The sequence below is a fragment of the Ahaetulla prasina genome, chromosome 2, assembly GCF_028640845.1.
Source record: "Ahaetulla prasina isolate Xishuangbanna chromosome 2, ASM2864084v1, whole genome shotgun sequence".
In the NCBI taxonomy this organism is placed as follows: domain Eukaryota; kingdom Metazoa; phylum Chordata; class Lepidosauria; order Squamata; family Colubridae; genus Ahaetulla; species Ahaetulla prasina.
In genome coordinates this window covers 236,742,407-236,758,697 of record NC_080540.1, presented here as the reverse complement: position 1 = coordinate 236,758,697, position 16,291 = coordinate 236,742,407, and the positions used below count along the sequence as shown (strand labels likewise).

General features: G+C 38.5%; 1 protein-coding gene across 1 annotated transcript in view; it reads right to left on the bottom strand.

Annotated features, from left to right (window-relative positions):
• Positions 1 to 13,106: 13,106 nt before the first annotated feature.
• Positions 13,107 to 16,291, bottom strand: part of LOC131190712 (BDNF/NT-3 growth factors receptor) — a 98,616-nt gene continuing 95,431 nt past the window's right edge. Inside the window, exon 7 of the mRNA XM_058168068.1 lies at positions 13,107 to 15,334. Coding sequence (XP_058024051.1) covers positions 15,149 to 15,334 — 186 coding nt within the window. The 3' untranslated portion in view covers positions 13,107 to 15,148. The remainder of the gene's footprint in view (positions 15,335 to 16,291) is intronic.

Here is a 16,291-nt window from a genome sequence, read left to right as displayed (position 1 = left end):
GACATGAAAGCTGGCTGGGTGACTTTAGTCTACTCATTCCCTTAAACTTATGATGTCAGGCTTGGGTGACAAGGTAGTTGATCAATTCCTGTCACAACCAATGAATCAACCAAGTGTTGTAATCAATGGATCATCCCCCCAAAAGTGGACCATAATCTGTGGGGAACTGCTAAGAAAAAAACTTATTTGGAAAAGGCAATTAACTGAAACCAATTATGGTTTAAGCTTCCTTTCTTAAATGTTCCCTAAAATAAACTTATTTTGCAATTCACAAAATAACTGTAAAATATGAGCAATAATGTGTTTGTATCAAAAAGAGAAATGGCTACAAAATGGTATTTTGTATTGACTTAACTTCTTCTGTAATTCCATTTTGAGTATTTAAGACAAATAGGAGATTTTTAAAGGCATGACTTGGTGTGGTTATAGCAAGCAACAAACAGCTTCTCCTTGTCTTGCAAGTATTTGTTTAGTCACCATTCAAAGTTACAACAGCACTGAAAAAAATGACTTACAACTGGTCCTCCACTTACGACTGTCTCAGCCTCATCACAGACAGGTGATCAAAATTCCAGCACCTGGCAACCAACGTGTATTTACAACGGTTGTAACAATCCAGGATCATAAGCAAGTTTAGACAGTATCACCACCAGATGGATTCGTAACTGGCTGACCAACTGCACTCAATGTGTAGTCCTCAATGGAACTACATCTACATGGAGGGAAGTATGCAGTGGAGTACCCCAAGGCTCTGTTTTAGGCCCAGTACTCTTCAACATCTTCATCAATGACTTGGATGAGGGGATAGATGGGGAACTCATCAAATTTGATGACACCAAGCTGGCAGGAATAGCCAACACTCCAGAAGATAGGCTCAAGATACAGAAGGATCTTGACAGACTTGAACATTGGGTGCTATCTAACAAAATGAAATTCAACAGTGAAAAAAATAAGGTTCTATATTTAGGCAAAATAAAATAAAACGACGCTATAGAGCACTGCACACCAGAACAACTAGACACAAGAACAGTTTTTCCCTGAGGGCCATCACTCTGCTAAACAAATAATTCCCTCAACACTGTCAAACTATTTATTAAATCTGCACTACTATTACTTACGGGACCGCCTACTGTTACCTCATGCCTCCCACCGACCCGTACGCTCACACAGAGAGGGACTTCTCAGGGTGCCATCCGCCAAGCAATGTCGGCTGGCGGCTCCCAGGGAAAGATCCTTCTCTGTGGGGGCTCCTACCCTCTGGAACGAACTTCCCCCTGGCTTGCGCCAAGTGCCTGATCTTCAGACCTTTCGCTGCGAGTTAAAAACGTATTTATTTACTTGCGCGGGGCTGGCTTAAATTTTAAATTTTAAATTGTTAAATTTAACTTTCTAGATGAATTTTAAGGGTTTTTAGATTTTAAATGTTTTAAATCTCGGCCAATTATTTAATAAGTTTTTTAATTTTGTTTTAATTGTACATTGCATGTGTTCTTATTTTTTGGCTGTAAACCGCCCTGAGTCCTTCGGGAGAAGGGCGGTATAAAAATCTAATAAATAATAAAATAATAATAATAATAATTAATCTTCTCATCGTTCCCATCCAATCTCTTTCCACTTATGACTGTATGAGTGTAACTTTGTTGCTGGCAATCCTTATGATTTATATTGATATATTGACCATCATTTGTGTTGTAAATGTTGTACCTTGATGAACGTATCTTTTCTTTTATGTACACTGAGAGCATATGCACCAAGACAAATTCCTTGTATGTCCAATCACACTTGGCCAATAAAAAAATTCTATACTATTCTATTCTAAAAAACAAAACAAAAACAAAAACAAAATGCACAGTTACCGTATATGTGGTACCTTGCTCAGTAGTAGTAACTGTGAGAGGGATCTTGGAATCCTAGTGGACAACCATTTAGATATGAGCCAGCAGTGTGCAGCAGCTACCCAAAAAGCCAACACAGTTCTGGGCTGCATAAACAGAGGGATAGAATCAAGATCACGTGAAGTGTTAATACCACTTTATAATGCCTTGGTAAGGCCACACTTGGAATACTGCATTCAGTTTTGGTCACCACGATGTAAAAAAGATGTTGAGACTCTAGAAAGAGTGCAGAGAATAGCAACAAAGGTGATTAGGGGACTGGAGACTAAAACATATGAAGAATGGTTGCTGGAACTGGGTATGTCTAGTTTAATGAAAAGAAGGACTAGGGGAGACATGATAGCAGTGTTCCAATATCTCAGGCGATGCCACAAAGAAAAGGGAATCAAACTATTCTCCAATGCACCTGAGGGCAGGACAAGAAGCAATGGGTGGAAACTAATCAAGGAGAGAAGCTACCTAGAACTAAGGAGAAATTTCCTTACAGTTAGAACAATTAATCAGTGGAACAACTTGCCTGCAGAAGTTGTGAATGCTGCAACACTGGAAGTTTTTAAGAAGATGTTGGATAACCATTTGTCTGAAGTGGTGTAGGGTTTCCTGCCTGGGCAGGGGGTTGGACTAAAAGACCTCCAAGATCTCTTCCAACTCTGTTATTATTATTATTATTAAATATGATCACCATTTGTGATTTTCACAGGGGGCTTCCAGCTTACAAAGTCAACGGGAGAAGCCCGGATCTGCTTAGCAACTACATGATTCACTTAACAATTGCAGGGATTTGTTTAACAACCGTGACAAAATGGTTGTAAAATTGGGTGTGACTCACTTAGCAACATAGTTTGGCAGTGGAAATGCTGGCCCCAATTGTGGTTGTAAGTCAAGGATTACCTTTGTAAGCGTTTGGGTAGACATCCTTTCCCAACAAGCAAAATACAAGTTTGATTTCCATTCTGTATATAATAGGTAGAATTAAGAAAAATGTGCTTCTCCTACAGCAGGAGTGTCAAACTCAAGGCCCCTGGGCCGAATCCAGCCCACAGATTACTTAGATCTGGCCTGCGGGGCCGACCTGGAAACAGCAAAGGAGGCCCGCAGTGCCTCTGGCAGCGAAAGTGGGCCCCCAACTTCCATTTTTGGCTTGGATGGCTTCCTGCAACCCCCTGGCAGTGAAAATGGAAAGGCAAGGCAAAGAAAGGAAAGGAAAGGAAAGGAAAGACAGGCAAGGCAAGGCAAGGCAAGGCAAGGCAAGGCAAGGCAAGGCAAGGCAAGGCAAGGCAAGGCAAGGCAAGGCAAGGCAAGGCAAGGCAAGGCAAGGCAAGGCAAGGCAAGGCAAGGCAAGGCAAGGCTCTGTTTTTATCCACATGCAGCTACTATCAGATTAGATCTGAGACAATGAGGCCTTCATAAAAATAGGTGCCTCTGGTGAGAAGCAATTTATACATGCAGAGTCTGAATTTAATTTGAACCAGTTTATTAAGATTAAGAGGATTAAAAAAACCCTTAATCTTGTGCACTGTCTGTGCCTGGCAATTCACATAAATGAGACTTATTTTCTAAGGCTAAATTCCATGACTGTAAACTAGATAGGGAAGTGGGCAGAACCATCCCAGTGGGTGGTATAGTTTTTATAGTTGTGTCAGGAAAACAACACTCAGCTTTATTTGACAATGTTTAAAACTTATTATTGAAACTTTCTAATGCTGGAGAAAAAATAATGAAAAAGCAGCTGGAAGCGGGACCATTCTGTCCACCAGCATTATAGGAATAGGAATAGCACTTAGACTTATATACCACTTTACAAGTGCTTTACAGCCCTCTCTAAGTGGTTTACAGTCAGCATATTGTCCCCAACAATTTGGGTCCTCATTTTACTCACCTTGGTAGGATGGAAGGCTGAGTCAAACTTGAGCCTGGTGAGATTTGAACTGCTAAATTGCAGGCAGCCAGCAGGCAGCAGAAGTAGCCTGCAGTACTGCACTCTAACCACTGCACCACCACGGCTCATAATTCTCCATAAAGAGAATAGAATGGGACAAAAATTGGAATGAGGAAAGAAGCCAGCAACATTGAGTTTGAGGTGAGCCATGTTGGAGACGCCAAGGAAAAATTTCCTGAAAAATTCCTCAACTTCATCCTTATAGAGAATAGAATTAGGCAGAGCCCCAAAAGTGTGGAGCTCTGCCTAACTTATCTAAAGCCCAAGTTAGACTTCTGCATCACTGAATGCCAGGGAATGTATGTGTCTGTCATTCAAAGACGATTACATAGCTGTTGCATTTATACTTCTGTGAATGTTAATAATAATAATAAAGTAATGGAAATGGGCATTAACCTGACTAATGGCCATTTCTGGCTAGGGGGTGAATGTCAGGGGTGAAATGCTACCAGTTCGGACCGGATCCAGTGATCCGGTAGCGATGAGGGCAGGTAGTTCAGAGAACCGGTAGCAAAAATCCCTGCCACCCCCCCAAGCCCACCCAATCGCCTGGTCCCCACTTGCCTACTTGGCAGCTTCTTGCTTCTTTCGGTCTCCCTCGCTATTCTGGCCTTGCTTCGGCTGCTGCAATCAATTGCATTAGCTAACGAATGAATCTGCCTGCCTGCAATCCATCTCATCAGTGAGCAACTCAATCTGTCTGCCTTTTCCCTTAAGTAAGGGGAGGGGAGCTTTAAAAAGTAATTATTTGGGGGTTTTTTTAGAAGTTTTTTTTTTTTAGACATAGCAATTTAAAGTTAAGGAAGTTTTAAATTTAGCTGCTTTTATCTAAAAATATAAATAAAATAAAATAATAAAATAAAATATTTGTGCAGCTTTCTGAGATTTGGTGTGTTTCTGTAGTGTTTCACTCTGTCTGTGGCATTTTGTGTGTGTTTGTGTGAGTCAGTTGTGTTTTCTTGTATGTGTGTAAAGTGTGAAAGTTGCGTTTTGGGTTTTGGGCTGTATGAGGTTCCTGCTTGTTGCAGGGGCCATTTTGGGTGAAGTGCAGCTGCTTTTACATTGTGTGTGAGTCAGTTGTTGTGTTGTGTTGTGTGTGTGTAAAGTGTGAAAGTTGGGTTTTGGTACCTCTTATTGTTTTGTGTACTTTATTATTTTTATTATTTATTGTTATTGGCCACACCCATCCAGTCACCTGACTACCAAGCCACACCCACCAACTAAGCCACGCCCACAGAACCGGTAGGAAAAAATTTTAGATTTCCCCTCTGGCGAATGTGCCTTGCTTTCTGCCCACCTCCGTACAGGAAGTCAGATCAACCAATCAGCATGCTGGACATACAGCTCCACACAACAGATAGTTGAGATTTGGGAGATGTGCACCTTGGCCTGTCTGCAACCATTTGCAACCTACGCTTATCCATCAACCCCTTCGCTGAGTAGGTATGTGTCCATGCCTATGTGCAGTTGCGAACAAGTCTAAATCAAATTTTACACACACAGAGACACACACACCCAACTTCCCCAATCACATGATCCAAACAGAGCTATTCCCAAGAATTCCAGAATCCCATCATCCGCAGGCTTTCCTTAAAAGGAGAAAGCTTTGGCCATGCTGGGCTAATGCCCATTTCCATCAGCTTATTATTTTTAGATGGTTATGTTCTTGAGTTGCAAAAGCAAACAAGCAAACGAATCCTAACTGAATTCAAAACACTTAACTTTGGTCTTGCAAAAAATGTTTCAACAACCAACATGGACACAGGAGTGTCCTAATTAACGTCAATCTAAGCAAGAGGTACAGAAATGGTGACATGTAGCAGAAAAATCTAGACATTTTTCCCCTTGCAGTGGAAACATTAGACCAGTGTTTTTCAACCTTGGGAATTTTAAGATGTATGGACTTCATCTCCCAGAATTCCCCAGACAGCATAATGACTGGGAATTATAGGAGTTAAAAGTCCATACATATTAAAAGTATAGTGAGGTTGAGAAACACTGTATTGACTGATGCAAGCTGAGAGTTGAGATACATTTTGTTCAAACACTGCCTTTTAGTATAAGCCCTGATTGCAATCTATAAAGCCACTGTATCTTAAAGGCTGGTTCTAAATAAGCCAGATATAGGAAAGTTTTGGCTTTGGGGTCTTCAAGAATGGTGATACGTGACTCTCAATTTTGTTTCCAAAGTGTGTGTGTGAGAGTGGGGGGGAGAGGGAAGCAGCTGTCATAGCAACTAGCAGCTGTCATCACAAATGTTGACTGACAGTTTGTTGCAAAAGGAGTGTGTGTAGGAAAACCAGGTAGCAGAAAAGTATATATAGTGTAAGAGAGAGATGCACAAAGAGTGGTTGTATCCTTATATATTGTAGATTTGCTGCTGACTACGCTTCCCCCTATCCAGAATGTGTTCCTCATAAGAAAAATCACACACTTGTGACAACCAGGCAGTGATCCCTAAAAAGCAAGCTACTGCAGTTCCTTAAGTGTGGTGCTTTGTGAAGTAACAGTCATTATGTAGCTGATCTCTCTCTTTTTTTAAGGATGACATTCTTTATTTTGGGACATAATTTGTATTAAATACACTTTCGTACAAGAGACTTTCCATGTCGGACTTAGAGAAGCTGATCACATGACTCGTCATCAACAAAACTAATGCTGTTTTTCGGGCTTTACTTTAATTTCAGCCAAGATGTCACAGGTCTTTAAATTTATTTCATTTTTTTTAAAGCAATGAATGTTGATACAAAAGTGCAGAACAAGAACTACTAAATATCTTTACGGAGACATCACATTCAACTAAAAATTGAACAGGATTAAAGGAATTCTAAACACCAGGTCACAGCTTGAGTGACATTATAGGTACTTTTATTGATATCTAGATCTTTCTCTTGTTTATCATACACCAAAACAGGAGAAGCACAGAGAAAAATCTAGAGCCATTATCTATATACATATAATATCTATGTAGGTACACTACTAAGTAGCCCCATAGCACTGGGATGAACAGTTTTGAAATTAAACTTATTTATGATGCAAACAGTAAATAGGGCTACTTGCTGATTTACAAAAGATTCTCAGCTGTTCATTCAACATGTAAGTATTCTTTTAAAATTACAGATATGTGTTTTTAAAAGCTGCACATAGGTCTGCGAAAAGGTTTGATTTTGTCTGCCTTCCTGTCGCACCCTCTCCGTATGAACAGTTTCTCAGATGTTCCTGCTTAGATTTAGCCAATTATCGTTCAATCTTTTTCTAGCAGGCAGCATACATAGCAGTGAAACCAAAGACCTGGCTTTGAATGCATAGACAGTAAACATAACATATAATGATCCCAGTTCTGCTCCTGAGACATATGTTGAAAAGATGGCAAACTAGTCACTTGGTTGTTTGTATGAAATTCACAGTGTTTCCCCTACAACATACTTTTTTTTTTTTGCTTCATATTTGCAATGAATGTATAACATAAAAATAAAGGATTTTATTTTAGGATACCTTATCTGGCTGCAAAGATCCTGAGAAGAAACATCTCTTTGTGGCCATCAAGTGGGAATCCAGATATCTGCAGCCTGGATAGTATATGTGCCTAGTATTAACCATGGCTGTATATGGGTCTTTTGAATCAGTGCAGCCATCTCTCTGGCCTTAAGAAAAGGCCTTCCTGTGTGTGCCATCAAAAGTTTCATTTAGCTAGAAAGCCCCAATTTGTGCATATTTTTCAAAGTGGCACTCACAGTTCATTCACAGGGTGTACCAAACCCAAGATGATCTTCTTAATAAACTAAGTTAATTGGATAGTCTTCTTCCGGGTTAGTGAGAATTAAATGATAAAAGTCAAAACATAACTGAAAAAGATATATACAAACATACACATACTCACATATACATATACACAGATACACATTCATTCATTCATTTATTCCATGGTGTGCTGTAAGGGAAAGCTTTCAACAGAGCAGGGCCTAGAGCAGGGGTCTCCAACCTTGGCAACTTTAAAACTGGTGGACTTCAACTCCCAGAATTCCTCAGCCAGCTTTTCTGATCCCTGGCCTAGAGGAGGAAAGGACAAGAAAGCTGCACTGGCCTATCTTAATGTCTCTTGCTTTTTGCCAGGTTGTAGATCAGAAGGATGAACTAGCTTCCTAGCTACTCATCTTTCTGAGGCAACAATTTGCAGCTTAGTCTAGGAGTTATGAATTATAGGATGGGATGGAGCCAGGTTGCCACCTAAATATCTATCCTCTCAATGCAAGATGTAGCTACATGATGGAGGAATGAAGAGCCTCTGGGGCTCAGACTGCTAATGCAGTCTGTTATTAACAGCAGCTGCCTGCAATTACTGCAGGTTCTAGTCCCACCAGGCCCAAGGTTGACTCAGCCTTCCATCCTTTATAAGGTAGGTAAAATGAGGACCCAGATTGTTGGGGGCAATAAGTTGACTTTGTATATAAATATACAAATAGGATGAAGACTATTGCTAACATAGTGTAAGCCGCCCTGAGTCTTCGGAGAAGGGCGGGATATAAATGCAAATTTAAAAAAAAAGAAAAAAAAAGAAAGAAGATTAATTAAACAAAATTGAGTCAAATTGCTGAGGAAGTAGGAAATGCAGATCAAGAACCTTGACTCAGATGGCTCCTAAATGACAACCGTTTGTAAAGAATCTTCAGATTATTTACAATCAAAGATAAACAATTTCTGTAAGAATGACAACATCCCTGTGCCACAGCAGGAAATTTTTGTCACTACCATTTTCATAGTAATCTAAAGAGTTTCATAAAATATATTTGTGGACATCCTTCCCTTCCCAAAAAAAGTCAAGAGTTACCAGTAGAGCTACTTCAAACAGGTCATTTCATTTCAGTTTCCTCATGATTATTCAGGGATTTAAAAAAAAAAAATTCTAGAGATTAGCTGTTTGAAGAAAGTCTTTTAATAAATTCTTTTCAAATGCTGCTGGGCATTTTACTTTTGATAATATTTACTCTTCTTATATATATATATTGCTGCCCTTAATTGAAATGTAATATGAAAACAGCTGCACTTAAGGCTTACAACTCAATTAAAAACAAGGCATATGAATTTAAAAAGCTCTGACTAAAAGAAACCCATCAGTTGTTCAAAAGAGCTGGGTGAGTAATAAGGTCTCCATGTGTTACTGGAAAGCCCATATAAATCATGTCAGAGAGTGAAACCATCCCAAAGCTTTACACACGAATGTTCAACCTCCTCAGCTTTATTTGACAAGGACATTCTGAAAAAGAGTGATGGGCTCTTCCTGACACAGGCCATAGAACAGAACAGAATAATAGAGTTGGAAGGGACCTTGTAGGTCATCTAGTCCAACCCCCTGCCCAAGCAGGAAACCCTACACCAGGAATGTCAAACTCACATCGTCACGTCGTCGTCATGTGACGTATCGGGACTTCCCCTCCCTTCACGAGAGGCCATATATAGTGTTTAACTATATACTATTTTCTTTTAAGAATGCAGTAATGCAGGTCGTCCTCAAATGCTCACCACAATTCAGCCAAAAATTTATGTCGCTAAATGAGACTTTTATTAAGTGAATTTGGTCTCATTTTACGACCTTTCTTGCCAGGGTTGTTAAGCATGTTGCTACAATTAAGTTAGTAACATGATTGTTAAGTGATTATGGCTTCCCCATTGACTTTACTTATCAAAAGGTTGCAAATGGGGAACACACAGGTCGATGGGAGGCTACCGGTGGCAGCAGGCGGTCCCATAAATACCCCCGTCCTAAGCCATGGAGCACTTTAAAGGTGGTTACCAACACCTTGAATTGCACCCGGAAGACCACCGGCAACCAGTGCAGCCTGCGCAGGAGAGGTGTTATATGGGAGCCATGAGTGGCTCCCTCTATCACCCGTGCAGCCGCATTCTGGACCACTTGGAGCCTCCGGGTGCCCTTCAAGGGGAGCCCCATGTAGAGAGCGTTACAGTAGTCCAGGCGGACTAGTCACATGAGCCCAGGACACTGCAACCATCATAAATATGAGTCAGTTGCCAAGTGGCCAAATTTTGATTATGTGACCATGGGGCTATTGCAATGATCTTAAATGCGAAAAATAATCATAAGTCACTTTTTTCAGTGCCTTTATAACTTTAAATGGTCGCTTGAATGAATTGTTGCAAGTCGAGAACTACCTGTATCCCGTGTAAACTCTTCTACAACCTATCTGGCTAAAAACAGTCCAATGCTGTCTGTAGTCAGAAAGCTACGTAAGCTTTAGATCATTTGGGAAATGGGATTTTTTTCCCCATTTAGTCCAACAAATGCAGAGGTTTTAAACTTCAATTGTTCCAGTACTGTAGCTTGGGGAATTCTCTGAATCAGACAGCCTGCTCCAGAGGGTGCATAGTTCTCATGAGTCTAATCAATATTTAAGGGGTGTATATGCATGGTAAACATATATATCTTAGCTTTCATACTATCTAGGACTTGGGTATTTGCTTAAATTGTTTCTGAGGAAAAAAATCAAACTCGTTGGCGAACGATTTGGGAACAAATATTTATCTCACTCTGTCAAACACAACTCTGCTTGAGCTCCACTGAGCAGCACCCATTTCCCTCATATTGCATGGCAATTCTGCATGGTTCCAACCAGAAACAGGAGTGTTTATTAAATAATAACTGGAAAAGATCTTGACAGTGATGGAGCAATTCCATGTATGTCTAACCAGAAGAAAATCCTTCCAGTATTTTTAAAATAAATCTGTACAGGAGTATAGTCATAGCAAATCTATATCTTAGTCCTAAAGTCAACAACTAAAATCAATCTGAGAGAAATAAATAGATGGGAGGAAAACAGTGAGGGATTTTTGGGTTGAGCAAATAATATATTTTTAAGAATTTCCTCTATTATGTAGATCTGTATGGAAGTTTAAAACTGACCTACCAAATATAGAAAAAAAAACATACATTCATTTTTTTAGAAATGGAAATTTTGGTTACTTAGCATACTCAGCCTATTCATATTACTGTCTTCTATACATCACCATTAAAAATTGTATGTGTAGTTTACATACGCTTATACATATACACAATCACCAAAGTCTGCATATGTATAGATCAAATATTTATAAGACACATATTCAGGTATGTCTCTGTCCTTGCTATATACAGAGTTTATGCAAACACACACACACACATATTTATATATAATAGTGTATGTGTGTCTTTATACACTTATATTTGCAGCATAGGGAAGAAAGTCATTCTCCTTAATAAGCGTGATTGTCACATTTGCTCAATGTAGAATGTTAGCTGACACTTTAAGCATGACAAATATATGCTATACACAATATTTATTAAAACCTTTCTTTCCTCTGGGTATGTACATGTGTGTTACATGTATATCTGCATACATGTATATATACACACAGAATATATATATATATATATAATAGAATAGAATAGAATATATATATATATATCAATACTTGTCTTCACTTGAATGACTAAATGCAAATAAGTTAATATCATTCCTACAAGACAGTAGCTTCTATTCACAGGTCCACATTTACAGCACAACCCAAATTTTAGCCACACTGTACAGAATGCTGACTGTATAGAGCATTTGGTCCTTTAAAAAGGATATGTGGTTATGCTACTGCACACTACATTTTAACACAGTACTTTTCATTACTCTATTATTCTTTTCTAGAAAGAAAGAAAAAACGATACCATCTAGTAAAAAATTACATCCATTTTGGTATACAATCCTTCAGTAATCATATAATACACATGCTTATTATTCTCAGACTAAAACCATTTTCAAATTGATACATTTTAATGCAGCTGTTTTCCACACTAACTTCTGTCTGCTAATCCAGCTGTTATCAAATTCAGGCTGATATTCCACATATTTTCAGTTTTGATTTGTACCACTCCCACCCACTCACCCACCCCAAGATGCAAATTCAACATCAATTTGTCCAGTGTGGAAAGGCAAAGTGCTTTTAAGGCTCCTCAGAACACTCAGCACATTTTAAACTAGGTTCTTGTTGCTTGTAGGTCATACCTGGTTCCCTGTGATCAAGGCTGAATGATAAATATCTTCTTAATTATCCCTTGAATGCCCTTTCTTAAGGACCTTATGCCAGCTTCTATTGCCCCTGATGAGGAAAGCCTTCACCACAATTTGCTTGGTGGAGTTTATTGGTTAAGTTTATTTTGAATAATGAAATAACATTTCCTTATTAAAAAATAAATTTCCAAGAGAAACAATCATTAAGGCTTCTCATTCTCCATCAGAAGAGAGAAACTAATGGGACATGCAAAGTGGGAGATCTTAATGAACATTAATTGGCAAAGGGCTTGCTGAGCATCTCTACTTGTGACTAAACATTATGGACTACAGAAAGATCTGGAATATAGAAAAGAACAGAGCTGAAAACCCACTACCATCAGAGGTGTTGTGAGTAGCATCCCTTTTAATTCCAATTTTGCCGCACTGGTCATTCCGTCAGGGAATTCCGTCAGAATTGCATTTTTTCAAAAATTATGAAAGTGCATAGTCCATGGATAGATGTGCTTTTTGGCAATCTCTGACACATCAAATTTTGTTTTCTATATATCTTTTTACTTCATTCAGACTAGAGCAGTTTATCCCAATCTGTCACCCTTAATGTTTTTCAGGACTGCAAACTACAGAATTCCCAATTAGGTTCTAATGGGAATTGCAGTTCTAACATAACTGAGGGCATCAAACCTGAGAAGATTGAACTAGAATGACACTGTATAAACAAAATTGGTTTTAAAGTCAGTATGCAAAAGTGAACATTCAATATTTCCCTTTTTCTTTTGTCTTTATGTATTACTTTTCAGCCATTACTTAAATAATCTTCAAAGTCCATTTCATATTAATCATCCTGACGTTAAAAAAAAACCCTGTTGAAACTCATATAGGAACTAGTGTGTGTGTGTGTGTGTGTGTGTGTGTGTGTGTGTGTGTGTGTGTATATTTGTTTTCTGAGGTTTTCGCGGGTGTTTGTATGTAGATCTTTGGTTATTCGGGTTTTTACGCGGGAGAAAACCTGAATAACTAAAGATCTACATATATATATATATATATATATATATATATATATATATATATATATATATATATATATATATATATATATATATATATATATATCTTTAGACATACACTGTTATATGTATAACTTAGCACTTCTAAAAATGACATAATAGAATCCAACTTCACCACTATTCACATTTCTAATTTTAGTTCAGATTTTGAAACAAGATCAACATCTTTCTAGATTGCAAAAGGGTGCATTAAAAGAAGAAATGTAAGTCAAACACATTTAAAATTATTCTGGAAACAATTAGAAAAATAAGTGTCAAGTCTTTAAAATAATATTACAATTACAAAACATTTAGGAGCTCTATATTGATGCTCTCCTTTAGTGATTTAAAATATCCCCTCCACATTTTTGTAGCAGTTTTGAATTTATTTCATCATGATATCTTATAATAAAAATAACTTGACATGTATATCCTAAACCTTCCAAGTCTATATGTAATATGTTTTGTTAGCTATATAGTATAATACCTTTCACTCCTAAATGAAAGGATGGCCATTCTCAACATTCAATATCCGATTATCTGATCAACCAGTAACTGGTTCTCATTCTTATTTTTGCTGACTTTTCTCCAGAGTTTCTTAAATATGTCCTATTTCACATCAGTAATAAATATTCAATATTGTTGCATGACCCTATTGCACATGTAACAATACATATGTTTCACAGCAGCAGTTTTATTACAATTAAATATAGGAATTTATTATGCTTACTTGAGTGTGCAATGAGATGTGGGACTTTATTCAGAATGAATAGTGGAGTATTAACTGATAAAAATGTATGCTAAGTTTGGGGAAAAGATTGTTGGGAAATTGCCAGGTCGGCTGGAAGGAGAGATCAAGCAGGGGCCTAGCTTAGAGTCCTTGTACAGCCACAAGAGTCATAGATTGATCTCCACCCAAGTTTCATGAAGCTCTGGTCATTCCCAGGGGAAGGCAGTCTGGGGAAAATCTTGTAATATAGGTAGAAATCAATAAAGTTGTTTACTTCAGCTATTTATGAGTGGTTCTGGTTGCTTGTGCCTGACAAGGATAGACAGAAGATGAATAGGAGGACAAGGATCAGTAAGTGCTGATAAAACATCATGTTGCCACCTCTATATTATCCATGTCTAGCTTTTCCCACATCTTGGGCATCCTAAACTAATACCACCAGATGTGTAGGGTTTCAATTCCATTCCAACCCAACCAGAGACATCATATTTGAGGCATAATATATTTGACTAATGCTGCTGTATTACAGCCCTGTTTTCAAAAGAGCCCTAGAAACTATTCTGCACTTTAATATACCCAACCATGCACTTGCATTATCAAAAACTAACTAGGGAATTTTTGTAGTAGTGACATCAGTAGAAACTATGGCAAGGTGAAGTTGGGGAATCCTAATTGTGCATAAAGTGATACAGTTCTGGGAAATGTGAACAAGACCTTTACTTTTCAGTCTAGTTGACACAGAAGCCCCATTCAATATTAAAAAAAAGTTCGCAACAGGAACAATGCCTTTACTTTCCTGTATGTCTCCCAAGGCAAAGCACCAGGTTCCTACTCTTTCGTGAAATAATTACATTATTTTGTAAAATGTTACATTGGATGCCATCTGATCTGATCGTTTTTCAAAAGAGAAGTTTACATAAGATGCCGACTGATTTTTTTTCCCCTTTAGCTTGACCTCAACTAGAAATAAAATAATTATTCCCATAGAGAATGCCAGTCTATTGCACTTGACACTTCCATTTTCAACCCAGATGTCAAAGCAAATAAAGTAGAGGCAATTCCATAGATGTTCCAGATATCCATACAGAAGAAGTCACAAGGTTTGAGTCTTTTTTTCCCTTTTTTATCCAGATCAAAGGCAAAAGGACAACAAGGCATTTAAGCTGTGATGAGCAAAACCGAGTATCTGCTGATAAAACAGATCAGGTTGTTAAGGCCTTTGTCTATGCAGAGTTATAATAATGCAGAAGCCTGGTTGAATAGAAATTGGGGGGAAAGAGAACAGAAGGGGAGAAGAGATATATGTCAGTAAAGTCACAACGTCAATACTGTGTTTACAGAGGAAGAGATGCACACAGCTTGCCCTTTGAAAGCTTCTCCGTATCTTTGTATTTAATACTGCCAGAGTTAATAACACATTGTAATGGAGTTTAGTTGCAACGGAAACATTCATTCACACACTTCATACAAGGAAGTGCCAGGAGTTTCTACCCTAGAATATCCAGGTAGACTGGAGAGGCCTTGGCCAAGTTCTGAAGGAGAGTGTAGATTTCTTTGATATTGAGTCTCATATGAGGCTCCCGCTGCCAGCACCCAAGCATCAGGTCATATACTTCCTTTGGGCAGGTACGAGGTCGCTGTAGGACGCGGCCCTGAGTAATACACTCAATTACCTGAAGAAAGGACAAGAAGAGAGCCTGTTGATTTGTTTCTTTTGTTGGCGATACATCATTGGCCAATACATGCAAAGATAATCTCCCAACATGTTTGTCTAACACTTTTGTATTCTTATTCCTATTTATTTACTTTTAAAAATACAATTTTTCATTTGCACCAGAAATACCAAATAATGACGGCAAGGCAAGGGCAAGGCATAAAAAAAAATAAAGTCATTCCATTTCATTGATACATTGGGAAAAATGAGCTATACTGGTAAACAAGGAAGATCTTTCAATATTTCTCTCCTCCTTTTCTTATAATAGTAACTTTTTAAACTTATATGCAGCCCAACTCCCAGGGACTCTGGGAAGTTTAAAATAAGAGCTTATAGCTTAAACCAGTGGTTCTCAACCTTTATAGTGCTGCGACCCCTTTAATACAATTCCCCACGATGTGGCAACCCCAACCATAAAATTATTTTCGTTTTGAATTTATCGCGCCTGAAGCCGTATTGGCTAGCGATCTGAACTGCTTGCGATTGCCTTGAGGACGGAGGCATTAAAGCGGAGACTCCTCCCCTATTAAGTTTATCGCGCCTGAAGCCAGATTAAGCTAGCAATTGGGAGTGATTGCAGCTGGCTTGAGAGGGAGACATCAGAGCAAAGATTTCTCTCTTTTTTAATTCATCGCGCCTGAAGCCGAATTCGGCTAGCGATTTGAAGAGCCTGCAGCTGGCTTGTGAAGTCAACCATTGGAGCACGATTCTTCGACTCGCAAGTATACTTCCTATATTTCCGATGGTCTTAGGCGACCCCTGGCAAATCGTCATTTGACCCCCAATGGGGTCGCAACCCACAGGTTGAGAACCGCTGGCTTAAATATTTTTGAATACTTTTATTTTGGTGTTAGGATGTGTTAAGATATTTAAATTTAGTAGCTGGAACAATGAGGTTGGACAATGATTCAGAACA